The 20,754-nt window shown below is 43.7% G+C and overlaps 2 protein-coding genes across 8 annotated transcripts in view; one reads left to right on the top strand and one right to left on the bottom strand.

The window, feature by feature from the left end:
- nrg2a (neuregulin 2a) overlaps positions 1 to 12,911 on the top strand; it is a 56,458-nt gene extending 43,547 nt beyond the window's left edge. For 2 of the 7 annotated variants that reach the window (XM_040179856.2, XM_040179859.2), the window contains exons 4-11: positions 1,055 to 1,175; positions 4,441 to 4,499; positions 7,474 to 7,497; positions 9,027 to 9,129; positions 9,368 to 9,491; positions 9,623 to 9,750; positions 9,903 to 10,124; positions 11,734 to 12,911. In XM_040179856.2, the coding sequence (XP_040035790.2) occupies positions 1,055 to 1,175; positions 4,441 to 4,499; positions 7,474 to 7,497; positions 9,027 to 9,129; positions 9,368 to 9,491; positions 9,623 to 9,750; positions 9,903 to 10,124; positions 11,734 to 12,388 (1,436 nt within the window). In that variant the 3' untranslated portion in view covers positions 12,389 to 12,911. Of the gene's footprint in view, positions 1 to 1,054; positions 1,176 to 3,954; positions 4,032 to 4,440; positions 4,500 to 7,473; positions 7,498 to 9,026; positions 9,130 to 9,367; positions 9,492 to 9,622; positions 9,751 to 9,902; positions 10,125 to 11,733 lie in introns of all 7 variants that reach the window. The other 5 variants (XM_078106718.1, XM_078106719.1, XM_040179857.2 and 2 more) reach the window with 3 other exon arrangements.
- Positions 12,912 to 15,620: 2,709 nt separating this feature from the next.
- slc22a6l (solute carrier family 22 member 6, like) lies at positions 15,621 to 20,509 on the bottom strand. Its single transcript, XM_040179855.2, has 11 exons — positions 20,126 to 20,509; positions 19,509 to 20,022; positions 19,314 to 19,417; positions 18,973 to 19,127; positions 18,685 to 18,853; positions 18,483 to 18,606; positions 18,267 to 18,382; positions 17,944 to 18,158; positions 17,751 to 17,859; positions 16,631 to 16,834; positions 15,621 to 16,430 (listed from the first exon to the last, which is right to left on the bottom strand). Exons 2-11 carry the CDS (start codon positions 19,911 to 19,913, stop codon positions 16,343 to 16,345), a joined length of 1,689 nt encoding a protein of 562 aa, XP_040035789.1. The 5' UTR covers positions 19,914 to 20,022; positions 20,126 to 20,509; the 3' UTR covers positions 15,621 to 16,342.
- Between the last annotated feature and the right edge of the window lie 245 nt (positions 20,510 to 20,754).

Genomic DNA, 20,754 nt, shown 5'->3' with positions numbered 1-20,754 from the left:
CGTTGTGTGTCACAGAATAGTCGGTGTACGTGCACGTAAACAGCATCGCGTCGCTCATGACGAAGGACCGCATGCAGCCCCGCGGATGCTGCAGGCGCCGCTCCACGCAAACAACCACGGCTCCACTTTACACGGACTGCAGTGCAGCCGATAAACCGGGCAGAGCTGAATAGATTGATTGCTCGCTATGTTGAAGATGAGATGCATCCTGTCAACTGTCGAGTCAGTTGTTTTGTATTAAGTTAAGTATTAAAAAGGACTTTTGTACTATTGCTTGATTTGAAGCCCTGTTGCCCTGTTGATTACAATAAATAGGTCTAAAAAATATGTTTATTGTTTGACTGTTCAGTACTATTCATATTCATTACATTTAAAATGCAGACATAAAAGTTACTTTCCAGAGTAACTAATTACTTTTGATACACAGTAACTGGTAAGTAATTCAATTACCTTTAAAAGAAGTAACTAGTAACTGTAACTAAATAGTCATTTTCAGTAACTTGCCCAACACTGCGTTTGACACGCGGAGCAAACTCACTGCCTCCTCAAGCCCAATCCTGCCACTGGGCACCTTCCTTCAGATGTTCCCCGCTTTGGTCCTGATAAGCATACTTCATCCCACACATATTACATCTATTCAGGCGAGGGGATTAAGTTCAGATACATGACATGGAGGGCAATTCCAAGGACCTGAGTCAACGCGTAAACAACTCCTACGCCGTGTCAGGGAAATATTTATCTTTGCTCATAGAACTTCTTGAGATAGCGTCAACACTGCTTAGAGGCACTATGACTTTGGGGGATGAAAACTAAGAGTTCTTTACAAGTGTATGATATGAGTAAAGCCGGGAATACTCGTAGAAATAAAAGACTGCCATTCCGATAAAAATAACAAGCAACGCCACGTGGAATGAAAATCCTTAGTGCGATAATGTATCATGATGCCTCCGTGTTTTTTCCCTAAATTCATCATCATCATCAAGAGAGTAAAATTGACCAAACGAAGATGAATTCAACAAAAAAACATGTGTTTTTTCTTTTCTTCTTTTCACAGTAACCACAACGCCGTCTTCAGTCCCCGGCCACGCCAGAAAATGCAACGCCACAGAGAAGGCCTACTGTGTGAATGGCGGTGACTGTTACTTCTACCACGGTATAAACCAGCTCTCCTGCAAGTGAGTAACTTCCTCTTTTTTGTACTCCATAATTACATTTTTAACTTTTCTTTCTCTGTCTTTCATGATGTGGTTTTTACCCATTTATGATCCCCAACTATGCATTTATTTCATTCTGCTGTTTATTTCCCTGATAGCCCTTGATTTCCTTTCAGCAGCAGCAGCAGCAGCACATCACCAGAAAAAGTCTGCCAGTCAGCCTAACTACCCACCTGTTGTGTACTTTAACACTAATATTGTAGTAAGGCGGCGGTGTGCTCATCCTTTTAAGTCATGTTTAATGTACAGGAGGGCTGCCCATGAAAAGCCTTTCCAAAATGTCATGAGTCACTGGTTTAGTAGAGAGCAAATATTTATGCCTATTAGAGGCCCCCATTGAGGTAAATAGAATCATTGCTTACATTGGAGGTCCTTGGCAGAAGGGATCAAGACCCGTGTGTAAAAGTGCACTGGAGCAACCTTGTATCTCTGCCTTTTAGGAACAAAACACTCCGACCCTGTGCCTTTTTTTAACTTTGTTATTTTCACTTCAGTTTGGATTAGACTCGAGGTGAAGGGACATTATTTGGCACAATCTTCAGGAGATTTATATATCTTCAGATATTAATATATCCATCATATTAGACAGACTGGCTTTGGGATTTGGACTATATAGGTCAAGCAAAAAAATCAATATTAATCTGTCAACTTGTGCTTTCAGTAATTGCGATGGAGAATTTTAGACATGTTTTAATGCAAAATGTATAATTTGAGTCACCAACGAAAATGAGTCATTCCCTTAATCATGTGGGTCATGCAATAGTATAACTATAACACAAAATATGCACATTATCTCTCGTAGTCGAAGATTATGTTGCATGTTCTGTTCCACCAAATGTCCCGATAGCACAAGTCCCCCGGTTGGTTGGACATAGACCGGAGACATCGGCGCGGCTCCCGAGTCCAATTGGCCCGAGGAAGAATGCTGGACAAGCAAAGAGGACGTGGCTGCAGCAGCCGCTCAATACGCCGCGTACAAATCGGAGGCAGCAATAACTCAATCGCTGCCGCCAATTCACTCACGGCCGCGGGTCCAGAAAAGTTGGATAATGTAGTGAAGGCCTGCAGGGATTTGTTGCCCCACAGCCATCTCGTTCAATATAGGCCAGGCTTCAGTGGGTATTACTCAGCGGCTAAACAAGTCCTGCAGACAGCTAGCCCTACTTTAATGCCCTGCTCCTTCACTTTCAAGTAAACATTTTGTTTCAAAGACACGTCGGGTTAATATATGACCCACAGTACGTAGCTCGCTGAAGAAACGATTTGTTTCTCATTACTAACTTGTAAAAAAGGAATCTATCCTCATTTGAATATATAAATCAGGGTGATTGTCGTTTTCACAAAAAGAATCAACATAAGAATGTCTTTTTGAGTCTTAACATTTAGTTAGATCGTTTTTAGCATGTGGGTCTACATGGTGTGACAATAGTAGAATAGTCAAACGAGATTAGTGTAAAGTTGTTGTTAATACAAAATGGAATTAAAAGAAGAAAAAAACAGAATCATCAGCAAGGTGCATTGAGAACTTTTAACAAATGGCTTCTGTTTGAGGCTTTAACAGAGTCTACTCTAAATACAGGGAATGTATACATTGTATACAGCAGAACCTACATTTGTAGGTTCTGCTTCATGTCTCCTAACACCTTCATGTCTCCTAACACCTTCAGGTTATTCCTCCAAAACGTTTATTTTTTTGATGATAGGGTAATAAATAATGAGAGGGATTCATTTTAAACTAAAGATAAAAGAGCGGTAATAGAGTTTGCAGCTGCGGACGTTTGCACGCTCACCTGATTTTTAAATGGCCCAGTGACACTTTTCTTTCATCTTTTAAGCCAAGTTTCCTTAGCCTAGGTGGTGCTTTCCCCCCAGTTAAACGCCATCGCTCAGGATAAGTCATTTAATGCTGAAAGTTATGGTTCTCCTGGGAAGGGTTGTGTGAAACCTGTAAATCACAAGCAACGACCTTTGTTGGACTGGTGGTCCAGTTGTGAATGCGGGTGGAATGTCGGTGGCCCCTAAAAGACCAACAGCTCATCTTAATGGGGTTAAAGCGAGGAAATGGGGTTCGGCCCGACGCGCTCCACGATGCAGATCCAGTAGTCTGTGTGCAGTTACAACAATATGTACAAACTAAAGGTCCAACAACTTTGTTTGACTTGATTTATACCTCAAACCAGATTTTAAAAGAGTTGTCCGGTCACGTTTTGACTTTTAAGAGATCTGTGCAGGGAATTTGATATTTCAGAGCGGAAAATTCAGGATTCGCTTTCTTCTTGATTTGACCATTTTCCCTGGCTGTCCTTTTGTACTGGCCATTTGTCACATTAGGAGGTTATGAACACGTACCAGGATCTCCATTTTTGGTTTCCTTTAAATTCTAATCATAAAGCAGTGTAATGTTTATACCTACAACTCATATTCAACTCAATTTATATCCTCATTTTTTTCCTCCCAAAATAACAGTTAAGAAGTGTATAAGTGTCTTTCCTTCTTTTCAAGTTGCCATCTGAGTCCATTTGGGTTTTTATTAACTATTCATTTATTTCTAATTGACATGCGACCGTGTGTTCACAACCATCACTACGGTTGCGTAATCTTTTGGAGGTGACCAGGTTTCTTGCTGTATCCACATGGCTTCACTGTGAACCTTAAATATTAAACTTAAACCCATAATATTTACAGTGTGCATCACTTCCTGTGTTTTCTCTTTTCATAACACTTGTCTGCTCCTTCCCAGATGTCGGGATGGATACTTTGGCCCACGATGCTTACAGACTGAGCCACTGCGGCTGCTCATGCCCGATCCTTTCAAAAGTATGTCCACTTGATATGAGCAGCTGTGAACAGGGACGCAGTTGTCACTGGATTGCCTCTGTGGACTCCTGCTGCTCCCCCCCCCCCCCCCCACCCACCCACCCGCCCCCCCAGTTTTCTTCCTCTTTCTCCTCCTCTTTCTCCCTCTCAGGTCAACACGCAATGAGCTGTGCACTACACCGTGTACACGGTGGTGTCATCCCTGGGAAACGCTCTGCTTCTGCTGTCTGTAGTGGTCCTGTTGTTCTAACTCTCTCTCTCTCTCCCCCCCCCCCCCTCCCTCCCTCTTCACTTTTTCTTACGCATACTCTCCTTTTCACTCCACCCTTCTCTCTCTTTCTGTCTCTTCCTCACTCACCCACCACCCTCTTCCTCCCTCTCTTTTTGTGGCTTTGTTTCTTTCCATCAGGTGTCCGAATGACTTTACTGGTGATCGCTGTCAAACCTACGTTATGGCCAGTTTCTACCGTATGTCAATTCCCTCCTCTGTCACTCTGTCGGACTGTCGTTGTGTCATGCAGTGCATGCTGGGTGTAGAGAGATTGCATTCGTTTTCTGCTATTGCCCAATAGTGTAGTTGCGCCTGTGCCTTTCTGGTGACTCATACGCACACGTTGGCATAGTTTAGTAGAGTCTGTTATTGTGTTTGGTCTGCATGTGATATTGTGTGCCCTTTAACTCGCAGTGTGTTGCATGCACACTCTCAGATTATACGCTGGTAGTTGGTGTGATAGTAGCAAGTAGGCGGCTGAATTTAGAGGCTTTGTGGAAGTTTATTTGCACAAAGTCAGCTGCATGTAACAACACAGTCAAATGGCAAAATAGTTACTAAAACCCTAACCATGTGTCACTAACTAATGATGCTTGTCCATGCAATCAGCTGCAAAAAAAAAACCCATGTCCAATCGTATTGGAGCTGATAGAGAGAAAGGTATGAACAATTAGCATTAGCAAGTAATAGCTTTGACAAATGTCTGAATGATTGAAGTGGTGCAATGATATACAGCTGCTTGTTAGGGGCCAACAAGATCAGTCGTGTAGTAGGATTTCTCCATAAATGCAGGATTATGAAAATACGATACCTTTTAACATGCATCCGTGCGTATGTAGGTCATACAAGAGCCGACATGACACAATTACATTCATTCTTGACTAATTTAAGTTTCAAATGCCAAAAGCGTCATTGTGTCAGTGTTATCTTCAGTGAATCACAATTTATTCAACTAGAATATACATGCACAAACAGGCACGCAGACATTTCTTCAGCCTCATAACGTAAGACCTCAGTTTCATCCGGACTCTTGTAAACACTAAAGCATTCTGCAAAAGGTATTTGTTGCTAACTTTGTATGTAAAATGGTGCTCTGGCAGCAGATGTCCTCAGCAAAGTGTTGCATGTGGCGCTCTAGAGTGCCGTGACAGAGACAAAGAGCCTTGGCTGGGGTAAGAGAAGCCAAGCAGGCACCCATTAACACGGCAACAGCAGAAAACCCATCCATCAACTGTAAAATTATACCACCATTGTAGATGAAGCTTTGTGAAGAACTGCGGCTTGATAGATCTTGTCTCAAAGGTTGTCAGATTTGGAAACCAGCCACTGTTACCCAACGTGCTGAGAACGTAAAGTTTCTCATGTGATATTGAAAGCGGTGACCGGAAAAGGTTTAACGTCTCTCTCACTCTCTGAATGATAATAATAACGTTAATGAAAAGAAATAACATAGAATTGAATACAAAGCCTGTATTTTGTAAGCCCATGAGGCTTCCATTCACTGTAACATCACAGTTGAATTAGTATCTGCCTCTGCTTTTGGAGTTGCCCGAGGTAACGCAGTCTCACATCCCGGTGGTGTGACTTGTAAAGCTCACGTTCACTGCCTGTTGTAGGTTGGCTCAGAGTACAATGAGGATAAAACAACTCCATCCTAACTGCAAGTCATTTCATCTGACATTAAGTCGTAAGACACAGTGCTGAAATGACGTGTGGGTGTGACGTGTGTAACTTCAGTGCGACTGCGTCAATGACCTAGGCCTAATGTGTATATATTAATGTGAAAAGCAAGAGTCATCCCTTTGGAATAAGCTGCTGCCGTTCTACAGGAGCCCAGAAAGGACAAACCAAACACCGGCTCTGGGTTGGACCGTTTGCGTTTTTGTGTATTTGTGGAAAATCAGTCAGTTTCTCTGAGCGCGTGCAGTGAGGGCGCGGTTGTTTCTGCGTTGTGGTTGGTTGCAGGCGAATCGAGATTCCCCGTTCCCTGACCAAGCTTAGGCGTGACGAATTACGAGGGAGAGCGGTTGCTTCCAAATTGTGCATACTGCTCCTGTTAAAAAGATATGAAAGAACTGAGGGAAAAACAGTCAGATCTGATGTCCAAGATCTATCAAGAACCTGTGTGTAATGTTTCATTTTAGGCATCACCAAAGCAGTCAACCTGTCAAAGTGTATGATTTAATATCATTTAATTGGTCCATAAATAGTCAGAAATTGGTTTATGAAAGCAACAGTTAAACAGGATGTAGGCTTTAAAGTGAGGTTTATTTTTTGGAAAAGTACACGGCCATCGCTAATGGCCAAACGTATTTCACAACAGTTAAGGAGAATAATTCTCTCTTAAAGAGCAGATATACACGCACACACTCCCATACACTTAAAGACCCCCCCCCCCCTCCCCTCTCTCGTGGAGGGGCTCCTCCCATCCCCAGGAGGTACCAAAGAGGATGTCTTCTCCTCCTCAGCCATCAGGGTTTGGCTTTAAAAGAGCATCTTGCCTCGCTTCAACTCACGTAAAAGAAAGTGTGCTGTGCCCTCAGCTGGATGGTGCAGGCTGCCTTTGTCCTCACTGTTATATAATATAAAGTCTAACTATCAGATCCAGGGTGAATGAAAAATACACTCCTTCTAACTTGCCTGTTCATGTGATGGGTGTGTTCGGGAACAGACAGTGTAGTGTTTTTAGAAAGCGGAAAACATAAGTAATCTCTGCACATGACTCATTCCCCCCCCCCCCCCCCATACATAATGATCATGGCTTTGTGCCTAATATTATCCTCCAGAGTTTTTATTTGTTTTCTCTACAAACCTGAAACTCAATCACTTGAGGAATTACGGTGAAAGCGACCACACCAAGGCGCTGTGTTGAGACAGTAGGGAGAAACTGCACGCAGGAAGAACGCCCCGGGCCAAAATACATTTCCGTCGTGTAGGTCTGTGTTGTGTGGTTTGAAGTGTGTGTTGCATGCTGCAGGTGTGTACTCGTCTTTACTGACAGCTGACAATTACTAACAATTAAGCGTTTGTTGTCTCAGTGTGCCGTAAAGCCTATTATTGTTTGCTCCACTTTATGTTAGAAGGTGCCACTCTCTTAACCTGGTCTTTTTTCTTTTCTTTTTTTGTTTTTTTTGTTTTCTTCTTCCAACTGTCAACCCTCTGCAATGCCAGAGCATCTTGGAATTGAATTTATGGGTATGGAACGATCCCTTTTTCCTTCTCAGGCCTAGCATAGCGAATAAATAGATAGTCCTTCGTTTTGACTTGCCCCCCTTCCGTCTGTGGTGTGAACTGTTGATCATATCATCTCAGCCGATCGTATCATAACTCATTGTGACGACAAACCCTCAGCCGATGCCAATGCTCCTCATCCATCATTATTAACACGGATGTGATCGCCTACACCCCTCATACATGTGCAATGGAAACGTAGAGCTATTAACAGAGATTCCCTCTCACTTACGGTAGAATATCTTTCTTTTTGGACTGATTTTTCGGTTTGTTATTGCGTCTGTAACAAGCATCGTGTATCGTCTTCGTAGCTACCTGATGCCTCTTCCCAACTGTCAACTCTGTTACGACCCTTTTTAGTCTCATTCCTACTAGTCTTTTCCTTTTGAAATACCATCTCTTTACTTTTCTTCATGTGTGATTTTGTTTCTCGCTTTCACCCCGTCGTTAGAATTGCAAAATGTAACTTTGGAGTGTGAGATATAACACTTGTTAGTGGTTTGAATTATCCTTCAAGAAGTAGATGCTGTGATGTGAGCATGCAATGCTATAATTAGAAGGTCTATCTTTCTAATCTGACGCTATTTCCATCCTCCTTCATTGTTGGCTCCTGTTTCTCCTGCTACCTTTTCCAGAGACGTGCTTTCGTGGTTGAGAGTGAGGAATAAATCCTAAAGACGTAATTTCCCAGGTCATGCATTTGTACGAGTGGATTTAAATACAGTTTATGAATATAATTTATTTACAGTGTCAGAAACTTGACACAATTTGGTATGCCGATGTAAAAAGAGTTATACCAATAATATTAGGAACCCCTTACCTCTTTGATCCATCATCAGTCTGCCTCACCCTCACACGAGCTCTTCTCTGGTCAAGGAAAATGCTTCAGTCAACATTTCTCTACTCTAATATTTACTTTAATTTCATGTTAAAGCACTTGTATCATTCATTACTGAAATATAAGTTCTAATCATTGTGTTCACCGAATGCCCGAGCAGATGAAGACTTCTAGTAAATGTAAATCCAAATCAAGTCAACATTGGACATTTCAAATGGCGTGTGCATTAGTGTTATACTGCACGCTTTGCTGTTCCTAATTTGATTGATCCACAAGGGTCCCAGACTTTGAAAGTGTCATATTGAATTAAAAACTACTTCTTTTTTTGATTGTTACTGACTAGATCAGCCCAACTCTTGCTGAGCCTCTTCCCCAGCCATGCAGCCTTAATGCTGCACGGGCTGTAACTGCATTTTTGGTATTTGTAACTATTTTTGGGGAAAGGTTTGACCTTGAGGAGAGTTTTTAGCGTAGGGCCGAAGAAGCTTCATACTACTTGGGATTATTCAAAACAGAAAGATAATGCAGATTTACAGACCGAAACAAACCTGCACCTTTAAGAAACTAATTTCTTTCCCTGTTATTTTCCCACTGTGTGCTTGTGGTGTGTGTGTGTGTGTGTGTGTGTGTGTGTTTGTGGGTGCGGTGTTGACAGAGGCAGAGGAGCTCTACCAGAAAAGAGTCCTGACAATCACGGGTATTTGTGTGGCGCTGCTGGTGGTCGGCATCGTGTGTGTGGTGGCCTACTGTAAAACCAAGTAAGTCCTGCTCAATATGCGTTTTATCAAGACGAAAACGTATAAACAAGCTGTTTTTGCACTGTTTGCAACACGCAGCATTGGTTTTCATAATAGATAATACATTGTTTTATAATACTATAATTATAATATACTATAATTCTACTTTTTGAATAGTTTACCTTTCACTTCAAGGAAAGAAATTATGACTTAAGGCACCTAAATACAAAAAGAGTGAAAGGAAATTTTGTTTCAACAGGAAACAGAGAAAGAAGATGCACAATCATCTGCGACAAAACATGTGTCCAGAACATCCCAATCGTAACCTTGCTAACGGACCCAATCACCCAGGACCAGGCCCAGAGGAAATCCCTATGGTCGACGTGAGTTTCTGAAAAGATTCCTTAGAATATTAAAGTGCACACTCACAGATGTACACCAAATGGTTATAGGCTTTGTTATATAATCAAAGCGCTTTTTTTTCCGTCTGCCAAATCCATTTTTCCCGACACAGTACATATCAAAGAATCTCCCTGCGACTGAGCGAGTCACACGACATCCAACGGAGGGATCGTTCCCAGCCAGCCACGCCTCTTCCAGATCCCACAACTCTTCCACACGAGCCCACTCATCAACTCACCGGTAAGGATGCGTCTAAACCTCTTTCTGTCTCTTTATCACACTATGGAAACAAGTGCAGGGATTGCTTTTATCAAAAAGACGTCCTTCATTTAACGGAATCACTCTGGGACACGATGTGCGTCTTACCACCTTTTTTTTTTTTTAATTTTCAGACACGAGGAACGGACATGGAGCCTGGAACATTCTGACAGCATCCTCTCTGACTCGCCGGGTATGATGTCATCATCCGTGGGGACCAGTAAATGCAGCAGTCCTGCGTGCATGGAGGCGCGGGCCCGGCGCGCCGCACACTGTGGCTATTCTGACCCACGTCGGCCGGGCCTGCAGTACGGAGACTCCTTTGACTCGCTGGGAGACTCTCCGCACAGCGACAGGTGAGGCTCTGCTGCTTCTGTCTCGACCGGTCGCGGTGCTCCGAGACACACACACACACACACACAGATCAGTAATAACTGACAGGGATAATGAGCCAGGACAGCACTTTTCAACGGGAACTCATTCAGTTACTGTAACATTATCCCACGGCCAGTTTGCAAATGCGATTTCTTAGCGCTCCCTCTCAATCCCCCGATGGAACCAAGTGAGGTTCTATTCTCTGGGTCGTCCAGAGACTGTTTTATCTCAAACAGTTGGTTTGGTAGTTTTACTCAAGGTGCATACATTTTCAGTGTGTGGGCCGGGGGAGGGTCTGTCTTTGTTGACCTTGTTATGGAACGTCCTGTGTTTAAGATTTGAAAAAGCATGCTAAAGGTTGCTATGGATGAGGTTGCCCTGACCTTTCCACCTATCGCCGCTTGTACAGAGGCCCACGTTCAACTTTGTTTTAAATCTCTGGAATCACTATTAACCCTAAATTACTGACTGTGTGACGGACCGTGTCCAACAGAAATGGTATAAATATAATATGCTTTACAGGAAGTTTATGCAGTGCTGGCAACTAAAGAAAAGGATCAGCGCGTTAAACGACTGACCAGAGCTCTAAGGCACCAAGGATGTCAGCACACAGCGCTGATTTATGCACGGATAGACCCTTCCCATATAAGTTGTTATATAGAGCCAGATTGCATAACCAACAACCCCTTTGAGTCATTCCAGGTTAGAAGCGCCTCTTCCATCATGGCGACAGCTTTTGCCACAGCTGTATCAGCAGTGCTGTGGGAATGCCTCAGGCTTGACTCTCACACGGCATGTTGTCGTTTCTTAATGCAGCGAGCAGTCGATGCAAACATTCTCCTCCGCAATCAGTGATGTGTGAATTAGGAGTTGCTTTTCAGAAGTGTTTATGCGTTAATGTTTAGTTGGTTATGTTTCTCTATTACGACCTCAGGAAAACCAACTGTTAGAAACTGGGAAGCTCGGGTTAAAACCAAGATGTGGGCGGGATGGAAAAAGGGCGAGCATTGTTAGTGAGTGTGAGGCTCAGGTTCCTGTCAGTCTACTAAGTAAGTTGTGATTCTAAGTAATACTCTAATTCTCTACATTTTGTCCAATTGGTCTCTGGATTCTGACTCTGACTTCTGCAAATCATCAGCATCAACCGATAGACACCCACGTTTCATAAAACCCATGGATATTAAGAATAGAAGTGGATCCAAAATGGATCCCTGGGGGATGCCACATTACACAGATTTCCGTTCAGCAGACAGGAAGAAATCAATCTTGCGCACTACCAGCACATTTTTTCCCAGGTCATTTCTCCCTTTCTGCCTGTGAAAGAAGATCTCAAAAATAGAACTTTCATCACATTTAACTTGAAAGTATGACAATTCTTAAAAGTAGTGCCACTATACTGGGAGAGCTACCAGACACTACTTCAGCTAGAGGACAAATCCACATCAAATCTATGTTTGGAGAATACTTTTCTCCTTAGTGCACATTTACAGCCTTCTAGTAGCCGGAGGTGCAGTGTTCATTCAGTCTTTTTCACTTCTGTCATTTGCTCTTCTTTGCTTAACCACAGACTCCCCTCTGTATCCTCCACAGATACGTGTCGGCCCTGACGACGCCAGCCCGCCTCTCCCCGGTGGATTTCCATTACTCATTGCCCTCGCAGGTGCCTACCTTCCAGATCACATGCCCCAATGCCAGCCATGCCATGTCTCTCCCTCCTGCTGTCCACAACCCCTACCCTCTTGAGGATGACCAGCCTCTGTTGCGCCGCTATCAGGTGCCCCTACACGACGCCCAGTGCCAGGAGCCGTACCGGCAACAGCGTCGTACCTATCTAAATGACAGCAGGGGCAGCCTGCCCTCCAGCCCCTACCGGCTGGCTAAAGAAGAAGACTATGAGACCACCCAGGAGTATCTCTCCTCTCGGGAGCAACCAAAGAGAAGTGGGTCCAGTGGGACTGGTAACCGGCGCTGGCAGAGGTCCAGACTAAATGGCCATGTGGCCCCGCGTGGATATGAGGCCTCTCGGGACTATGGGTCCAGGAGCTGCCTAACAGATAGCGAGTCGGAGGAGGACGGTGAGAGCACGCCCTTCCTCAGTATGCAGAATATGAACGCCGAGCCCTCCACCATCTACAGGCCGGTGGACAGTCGGACTTCTCACTCGTCGGGGCGGCACAGTGGGCATGGAAACATGCATACGAGACTTACACACTCACGCTCCAAACCGGACAATACACCCCATTAAAGAGTGAAAATGAACCAAGAAAAATCAATATCGTATAGACCTGCATCTATAAGAAATATTTTTATTTTATATAACTGACAGATATTCTAAACAAATGAAATATTTATTTTCATTTTAGCAAAAGTTGTCTACTAGTTAACAGCAAAGACTTTTTTATAGGGAAAACTCTATTTATATGTACATTTTGATTTACAGCATAAAAAGATGTGCCAGTTTTTTCACAACGTTAAAAAATAGAGTAATATTGTGGTGCCTTTTGCTGTATGCCGATGCCAGAGGGCCAGTGGAGGTTTTTGTAGCCTTTCTTATATGGACGCCTCATTTTTATACACGTTTATGTTTTTTTTTCCTCTCTGGTTTCCTGTTTTAAGTTGTATTCTTTAAGGAGTCTAGCCCTACTGGAACATAACCCCTTCCGTGTCACCCAATATAAACCACTTCAACATAAAGTGTATGTTTACATTAATATGATTTGCCTGTAGGCTCTATGATTTGGGATCTGATAAATACAATGTAGATTCTTTTTGCCCTGTGACTAATGTCTAAGTAGAGATAGAGGTCGTATGGTTGTGTGTGTGTGTGTGTGTGTATGTGTCTGCGTGTGTGTGTGTGTGTGTGTGTGTGTGTGTGTGTGTGTGAGAGAGCACAGTTAGCCTGCATGTATTTGTGATCGTTAGAAGAATGCCGTTGTTTGTCGTCGTGACATCAAGCGCGTGGAGTCGACTAGTGTCTCTGCAAAGAGGAGGAAAGAGTGTGGCAGAAGTTCACTAATTAGTGCTTTAACAGAACAGTGCCCCCCCGCCCGTCCCCCGGCGTAGGTGGAGAAATAAGGCTGCTGGAGGGTTGTGTGTTATGCAGCTCCTTGCTTGATATTCCTAAAAGCTATTTTGCCCATTCCCCGGCCCAGCTAAGCCCCCTTTTATTTCCCAGCAGGCTTTCCCTCATGTTAGTCTGTCATGAGGCCAACAAACAGTGGGCCGCCCGGCAGAGGGTGACCCCTGCCATCAGGGGTGACGGCAAAACAAAAAGATTGCATCTGTTTTCACTCAGCTCAGCCCCATGGTCCCATGCCTCGTCATCCTTCTGTGTCCATTCTGTTTTCTGTGGCTTGTCTTAAAGGCCACACAGTGTCTCAGGATTTCCACATGCCCCCCCCCCCCCCGCCCCCCGCCCCCCCGCATCCTCCCGCCCCTCCCCCACCCCCTCCACCGTAAACGCCATCCACCCTCTTCCTCAGCTTAACGTCTACCCCAAGACTAAGGTTTCTCAGTTAAAAAGCAAATCGGCCTACATGTTAGCGTGCAGCCTACCGGTTCCCCCGAAGCGTCCCGTCACAGAGAGAGGCAGAGCCAAGTGGAAGCAGCCCAGCGGAGATCAGTGCACAGCAAACTAGACAATATCAACAAAGTAGCTGTGAAACTGTGGAGGATCATACAATGCAAAAATATGCAAACTTTCTATTTTGCTGATTGATTACATCATTTTCTAAGAGGTGACTGTAGTGTGTTGGAAAAAAAAACGATGTGATGCCTGTAGTTTAGAATGATATAAATGCGTATTTACATTTTTTAAAGCCATTATGCAGCCATCTTTGATGTTGTCAGCCTTTCTTGTTCACATACTCACAGCTGCTGAATGACTGAATTGTTTCATCACTTGGCTCAGACCGCTTTACTTTACATGCACTCTTCCAAGTAATGTCGAATAGCATCCGTGTTTCCTCCGATAGAACTGTGGACTACTTTGTCTTGTTGACAGATCTAGTCATTTCAAATTTATTGTGTAAACGAGAATTTGAGAAGTAAAACATTTATACCCCGCCGTCCTCCACTGAAGGGAAAGTAAATATTTCAGAGGAAATTCAAAGAACGTCAAATCCCTTTTTGAAGTGAGAGAGAACAGTAGATAGCTGCATCGCTGTTGTGAGTTTCTACCTGAATTATCCGATTGGTATTGTTTTCAAAACATTTTTAAAAGGTAGAATTTGCAGATCTAACGACTAAATGCTAAATGCACAGTGGTGTTGTTACATAGAAAGGTCTTTGGTCACACCTCACTTGCAGATATCTCATTGAGTTTCTCACGTCTGGGTCTAATTTTGTATGTCTGAAAAATGTAAAAGAAGACCGTGCTGCTCTGGTTTCACTTTGCCAGTCCCCTCACCTAAACGAGATGCTGCCGGGCGCGTCCCGCCAGTCTCTTCTGTTTGATTTTATGACCCCACCTCCCGACCCCCCACTCCCTCACCTGACCCCACCCCCGCTTGAAATGTTTGAACACCTCTCCTCTGCATGTCCTTGTGGTCACGGTTTGATGGGTGCATGGTTAAAAAAAAAAAGCAGCAGACGATTATTTTCCAGTCGGTGAAAGTGTATTTCATTTAACATTCAGCAATAAAAAAAAGACCCTTTCCCACATGTCATTCCTGAAATATGCTAGAAAAAAAAAGCGAGATTGTCATAGATTGTAAAATAAAATGAAAAATGAATCCACCTGTTCATATGAGAAAATAAATCTTTATTCATATCATTTTACGATGTAGTTATTTCTGTAGAAAGCGTTCACTTTAATCCATCTTTTAAATTGACTTAATGTTTGCAAACGATACACAATGTGTCTCAGGAGAAGAGCAGGGGAATAAGTGATCGGGAGGCATGGGACAGATTAATGGTGGTAGTCATGATCTCTCAAATTGTACTCAACTCATACAGTGAGCACAAAAAGAGAAGAGCATTACGTAACATTTCCTGATGAATTTAAATGGTAATTACAACATTTATACGTCTCCTGAGATTATTTTTGATATTCAGAACAATTTCCTAAGAACCGTTCATCATTTAAGACCAGTGTATTGGTAAAAGTGTCCTGATGTATTATGACACATTTTAGAAAACGTATTCTTAGAATGTAGCAACTACGCCCGCAGATTTCACTTTACATATTTACATTTATTAAATCTAGATTCTTTATTCATTCACCAGTATTATCATTTCGCAGTAGCATATATTCTCCACTAGATGGGGCCATAACCGCAGGAATTATTCCTGACTCACCAGATGACCTTCCATTTTGCATGGGTGAGTTGTGCTCTATTGTATCCAGTCATATGTCCTCATTTAATAGAAGCACACTTGATAGGTGATTGTGGGAATGAGCTGGAAGAGCTGCTGAGCGTGCACTTCTCCGAATGCAGTTTGAGAGCAAACGTGAAAAAAAATCTAAAGTCCTTTAATTTCCTTATCCATTGTATTTATTTAATGTCACCTTATAAAATATTAAATGATTTCATTCAAGTTTGATCCATCTAGCGTGATTCATTGACCATACTCATCCCATTGCATCATGGGATACCTCCCCGAGCTCTGTTGGCTCAACACAACGACTAACGACATTTAAACCTTCCTGGAACAAATAGTCATGGAGGATATTCATTGTTAGATTTGTTAGTTTAATAAAGTCTCTATAACGAATCAAGTTGTTCCAGAATGGATTACTGAGCTTCTGAGACAGACTTTGTGGGAAACATGAAGCTACATTTGTGACCAATCAGTCGGTCCCAGTGCAATGTGGGTGTATGAACTTCCGTTCACTGGAGATATAAAAAGAAGCAGTAACTGCAGAAGACATTATAGAACTCTTGGAGAAAAAACATCTTTGTTTATAAACCAGTGAAAGCCTAGCACATAGGACGCGGTGAAGGTTTATATACAAACACAGATATTAAAAATATGATCCAAATCCAGACTAAAAGCCCTCAAAGCTGCTGTATAACAAACGGACAAAGATCTGTTTGTCTGCAGCTTTTCATTTCACTGAATTGACCTGTCCAATAATAACGTTTTAACTCCAATTGTCCAACGCTTATCGAACGAATCAACAGGCTGAACAAAAAGCAGTACCCACTCAACTTGCAATAACATGTCAGCAAATAAATCATCAACAATCCAGACGCCCTCAGGCAACAGGCTTCAGAAGATTTGCCCCGGTGTCTTGCAGGACCATTGTTTCCTTTGGTGGCTTTTTGGAGATTCTCCCGGATCCCCTGTGTTCATGACAGAAAAACGAAAACAGGGATAAATCTGTTTCTCCCTCCCAACCGCCGCTGCTTTTTTCTGCAGTAATCCATACATTCAATGGTGATACAATAAATTCCTGACCTAAAGCCGTCCCGTGAACTGATTGGATGTTTGGATGTTGGACCTGGCAGAGACTTGAGAAAATAGCGGTCTTCTAGACAATTACCTGTCTTCCACGTCCTGTATTGTGTCAGGAAGGGGGGAGCCAAGTGTTTCTGGAAGAAACATTGCAGCCACGCCGCTGAGAATCGGAGCTCCGCCGTAGATCAGACCTGGGAGCCAGGGTATGTAGTCGGCGGTGAGAAGCACCATAGGGGACACCATGGCCCCTACACGCGCCATCATGGATGCCCAGCCCATGCCGTTCTGACTGAGAGACAAAGAAAACAGCCGTGACGAAGCGCTTCCCTTGGGTCGGTGTTTGTGGTGCTGCTGATAAAGTAAATATGCTACTCATTAATATGGGAAGAATGTTTGACAGGGACAAAGGAGGTTCAAGTTACTGTTAAGCCGAAGTGGATAAGATGGATGTGGGTTATTTGTTGGTGTGGCACGTCACATTTTAAGGACTTTGTAACTGAAATGGAAGCGATGGCTCAACGTGGATTGTTTGCTGGTGTCACATTTCAGTAGAAGCTGGCTCATACGGGTGTTTGTGTACGACGGTGGCAAAGACACGCCGCCGGCAGCACTTCTGCCAGGACACGTTTGCGTCAACAAGAGAAGGCAGCAAATAACAGCCAAGCCAGTGGACAAAACATTGCTATTGAATGGATAGAACACAGTCCATCAAAACATTATGAGCCTCTTTTATTCGGAACCGAATAATCCACAAACAAGAACCAAAAGCTCTGAGAATCAAGCATTTGTGACGAGGAAGTCATTGAGTTTCTCGTGATCCTTCGCTGTTCTCTGCTCACAGGCGGTAGATAGTGACTGTGTTTATCTTGATTTACTCATCTGACCCTCTGACCTCCTGTTTGCTCTGCTGTCCGCGTGACCACAAAACACACAGAAAACAGCCTTTCTTTGCTGTGTTTTTTTCCGTTATGTGTTGCTTCCATGTGCGGATTATGTATTTGTTGCAGCCTAACTGTCAAACCTTTTCTATCTTCCGTATAAAACGTACGTATGAGTTGCATCCAGACCTCGGAAGCGTTGTCTTTTTTCGAGATTGTTCAATGAAAAACAATTCACAAAATCCAACAGCAAAGTTCATTCTCAAACTGAAATCAATTCCTAAATAAAAAACTATATTTAAATGTATCATATGTAATAAGACTTACCGAATGATGGTCGGGAACAGTTCTCCAGAGTAAAGGAAGCAGCAGTTGAAAGAGGCCGCCAGGCAACCTTTACCCATCACAGCCAGACAGGTGCGCGCCGTCTGCTTGTCTACGCGGGAGTGAAACACGCATCAAATCACGCTGTTGTCGCGTTGGTTTAGTGTTTAAGTTCTGCTCCCGTGTTCTAACGCACCGTAAGGTACCAGCAGGTTGATCAAAATAGTGATCCCAGCAATGATCAGAGAACCCATTTGTGATTGTCGCCGTCCGATTAAACTCATAGACACAGTCACGATGATTTTGGCGGGGATGTCGACAGCTCCAAAGATGACTTGGATTAAGTAGATGTCCACCCCGAACTTCTGCAGATCCATAGAAAGACCATAGTAGGCGAAGCTGGTTGATAACCTGAAAAAGAAATAGAAAACAAACAGCATGCGATGTGTCATTGCAATTTCATGCGAGCTGCATACAAACTGTCATTGAATTAGTCTTGAACAAGGGCGGGACAAGTACCAGACGGCGCTGAGGCAGACTGTCATCTTCCTCATTGTGGGGGTGCGGAACAGATCCAGAACAGAGTAGGAGCCCTGAATACTAGACATCTCTTTCTTCATGGACTCCTGCAGCATCTATGCATGAAGAAGACCGTTGTCTCTGTTCAAAATGCTTTTTATACGTAATTACAACCACAAATAGATGGATTCAGACAAACACACCACCATCACTTACTTCAACGGTGAGTTTCTCTCCCTCCTCATGCCGTCCGTTAAATTTGGCAACACTTTTGAGGTTCTTGATGGCTTGTTCAGGCTTATTGCTCAGAGCTAACCACCTTGAGGATTCATGGAACCACCTGCGTGAGGCCTTTGTTTAGTTTACGCTCACAGTGCAAAAAATAAATCTCTCTGAGCGCCGCATCTTTGCCACTCACCATGCGATGAGGAAGAAGACGTAGAAGGGCAAAGACACAGCCAGGGTCAACCACCTCCAGTCCCGGATGAAGTAGGCGATGAGGGCCAGGATCAGCTGCCCCACCGTGTAACAGTAACCTGTTATTGTGCCCACCCCAGTTCGAATACGAGTGGGGATCCACTCCACAACTTGAAATGAAAGAACAACAGAACAAGAGAATTTTTTGCACAAATAGTACACATCCGCCCGCACGCTGCCTGCATCCAAATGAAACCATTCTCCACTGATTGCGGCTGATTTCTCTTACTGAGCGAGAAGGTGTTGAGCCCCATCCCGGACAGAGCCATTCCACAACCAAATCGGAACAGGCAATAAAGGGGGAAGGAGGGAGAGAAAGCCGTGCACGTTCCCGCCACCGCCATCAGCAGGTTGGAAATGATGAGGAGGATGCGACGGCCAAATCTGGGATCAAGGGGTATTTTTGCAGAGAGTCAGGTCAGTGTGTATCGCGTTGCGTGACTTGAATAAAATGTAATTTACTTTAGCAATACTGCATACTTTAGAGGCAAGGTGTCTTGTGCGACAAATGTGTTTAAAGGACACATTGATTGTGCCAGATGTGCCTCTTGAGCAGCGATGAAATGTTACCTGTCTGACATACTTCCAAAAAGAAGAGCTCCCACAAGCACACCTCCCATGTAGACCGTTTGTCCCATTTGCTTCAGAGAGCGCTGATCACACACCAAATCCCACTGGTGAAAACGTAACATAATTCAACACACTTGACAAGGAAAACATTTACTCTTGGGGAAGAAAAAAAAAAGACGGCACACGTGATCCTACTTCGGATATGATGGTGGAGGTCATCTCAGTCATGTTGTAGGACCATCCGTCCGTGCATCCCTGCAGATCAACGTCCAACCCACCATTAGCGGTGCCATTGTCCCCTGAGCCGTAAGTCCCATTCCTAGTCGTAAGGTGCCACTGGGGAGCTACGTACCGCTGGCAGCTCTTTGGATTTCCCTTCTGGTCCAGCGGCACTGTAAGCAACAGGGTTTCCTCCGGGCTCAGCCGGGTCCGGGACAGGTTCGTGTGTGCGCTGCAGAAGTGAGGAGGCACCGCGGCCACAAAGTTCTGCAGAAGGTTGTGACTGGCCATCATGAAGACCGGTATGGAGAGAAGGGTCACATGCACGATCTGGAACCGTCCTGTGCTCCCCACCTGCTCGAGGAGGTCCCCAAACGTCATAGTCTTGTGCCAGCAGAACCCCACAAGGTGACTTAATGTTAATCGCACTTGATAGTGTCCTTCAGAACCGGACGTGCAAAAATGAAAGCAGAGTAGGTCGTTCTAGCATCTGTAAAAGTAATGAGTAAAATGTCAGTTTACAGAGCAAAGCAAAGTTTTTGTATTATGCATTTGAAGGCGTTACATCAGAATACCAAATTTCAAAGACTTACCCTTGAGTTAATTTTCTCTTGTTTCATCAAATGTACAAAAAAAAAAATGTCCTTAAATTCCGATAAAATTTTGCCATGAAGGGGTCCTTTAAAAAAGTTAAAAAAATCAAAAAGACATGCAGAGTGAGTGGTCTTTCTGCCGCAGTCTGTTAAAGTGAGTAATCGGCTCTCAAATTCCAACAGCTCCTGAGACCTTTGGATTATAAGTGCGTTGTAAACTGGAGGTATTAGCACGTCTCTGAACACTGAGGTAGAATGCAGCGTCCTGCCGATACAGGAGCAATGTCTGGCTGAAGGGTTTCAGTGACAGCGAGCCCCGGCATGAAGTGTGGTGACATAACCAGGGTCGGCTCTTTCCCTCTTTGTACTCAGACACAATCCCTCCTGTTTATTGATTATGTAATGAAGCACAGGGTGAAAGTTGATGCAAAAGGAAAAATACACCCTTGCCTGTCTGCAAAGATATGTGTGACTGTTTTGGATGTGAATGTTCCAACATTTTATTTCAATTCAATTCATTTTTTTATTTGTACAGCCCAAAAGACTACAGGCACAAGACTAAAAAAGCTCAAAGGATGTTGGTCTTGGTTACGGTTTACGGTATTTTCTCTATGTGTTTGCAGCAACCC

This window comes from Gasterosteus aculeatus, chromosome 7 (assembly GCF_964276395.1).
Source record: "Gasterosteus aculeatus chromosome 7, fGasAcu3.hap1.1, whole genome shotgun sequence".
Taxonomy (NCBI): Eukaryota; Metazoa; Chordata; class Actinopteri; order Perciformes; family Gasterosteidae; genus Gasterosteus; species Gasterosteus aculeatus.
The sequence above is the reverse complement of the archived record's forward strand: the minus strand, read 5'-3'. Positions and strand labels throughout refer to the sequence as shown.

What these genes read in the sequence shown, in the direction of transcription:
- slc22a6l (XM_040179855.2), bottom strand. Translation starts at nt 19,913, where the DNA reads ATGACGTTTGGGGACCTCCTCGAGCAGGTGGGGAGCACAGGACGGTTC. An exon ending in GCTCAACACCTTCTCGCTCA is followed by an intron (nt 18,854 to 18,972) that starts GTAAGAGAAATC and finishes TTTCATTTCAAG; the next exon opens with TTGTGGAGTGGATCCCCACT. An exon ending in GTCTGCCTCAGCGCCGTCTG is followed by an intron (nt 18,159 to 18,266) that starts GTACTTGTCCCG and finishes TTTCTTTTTCAG; the next exon opens with GTTATCAACCAGCTTCGCCT.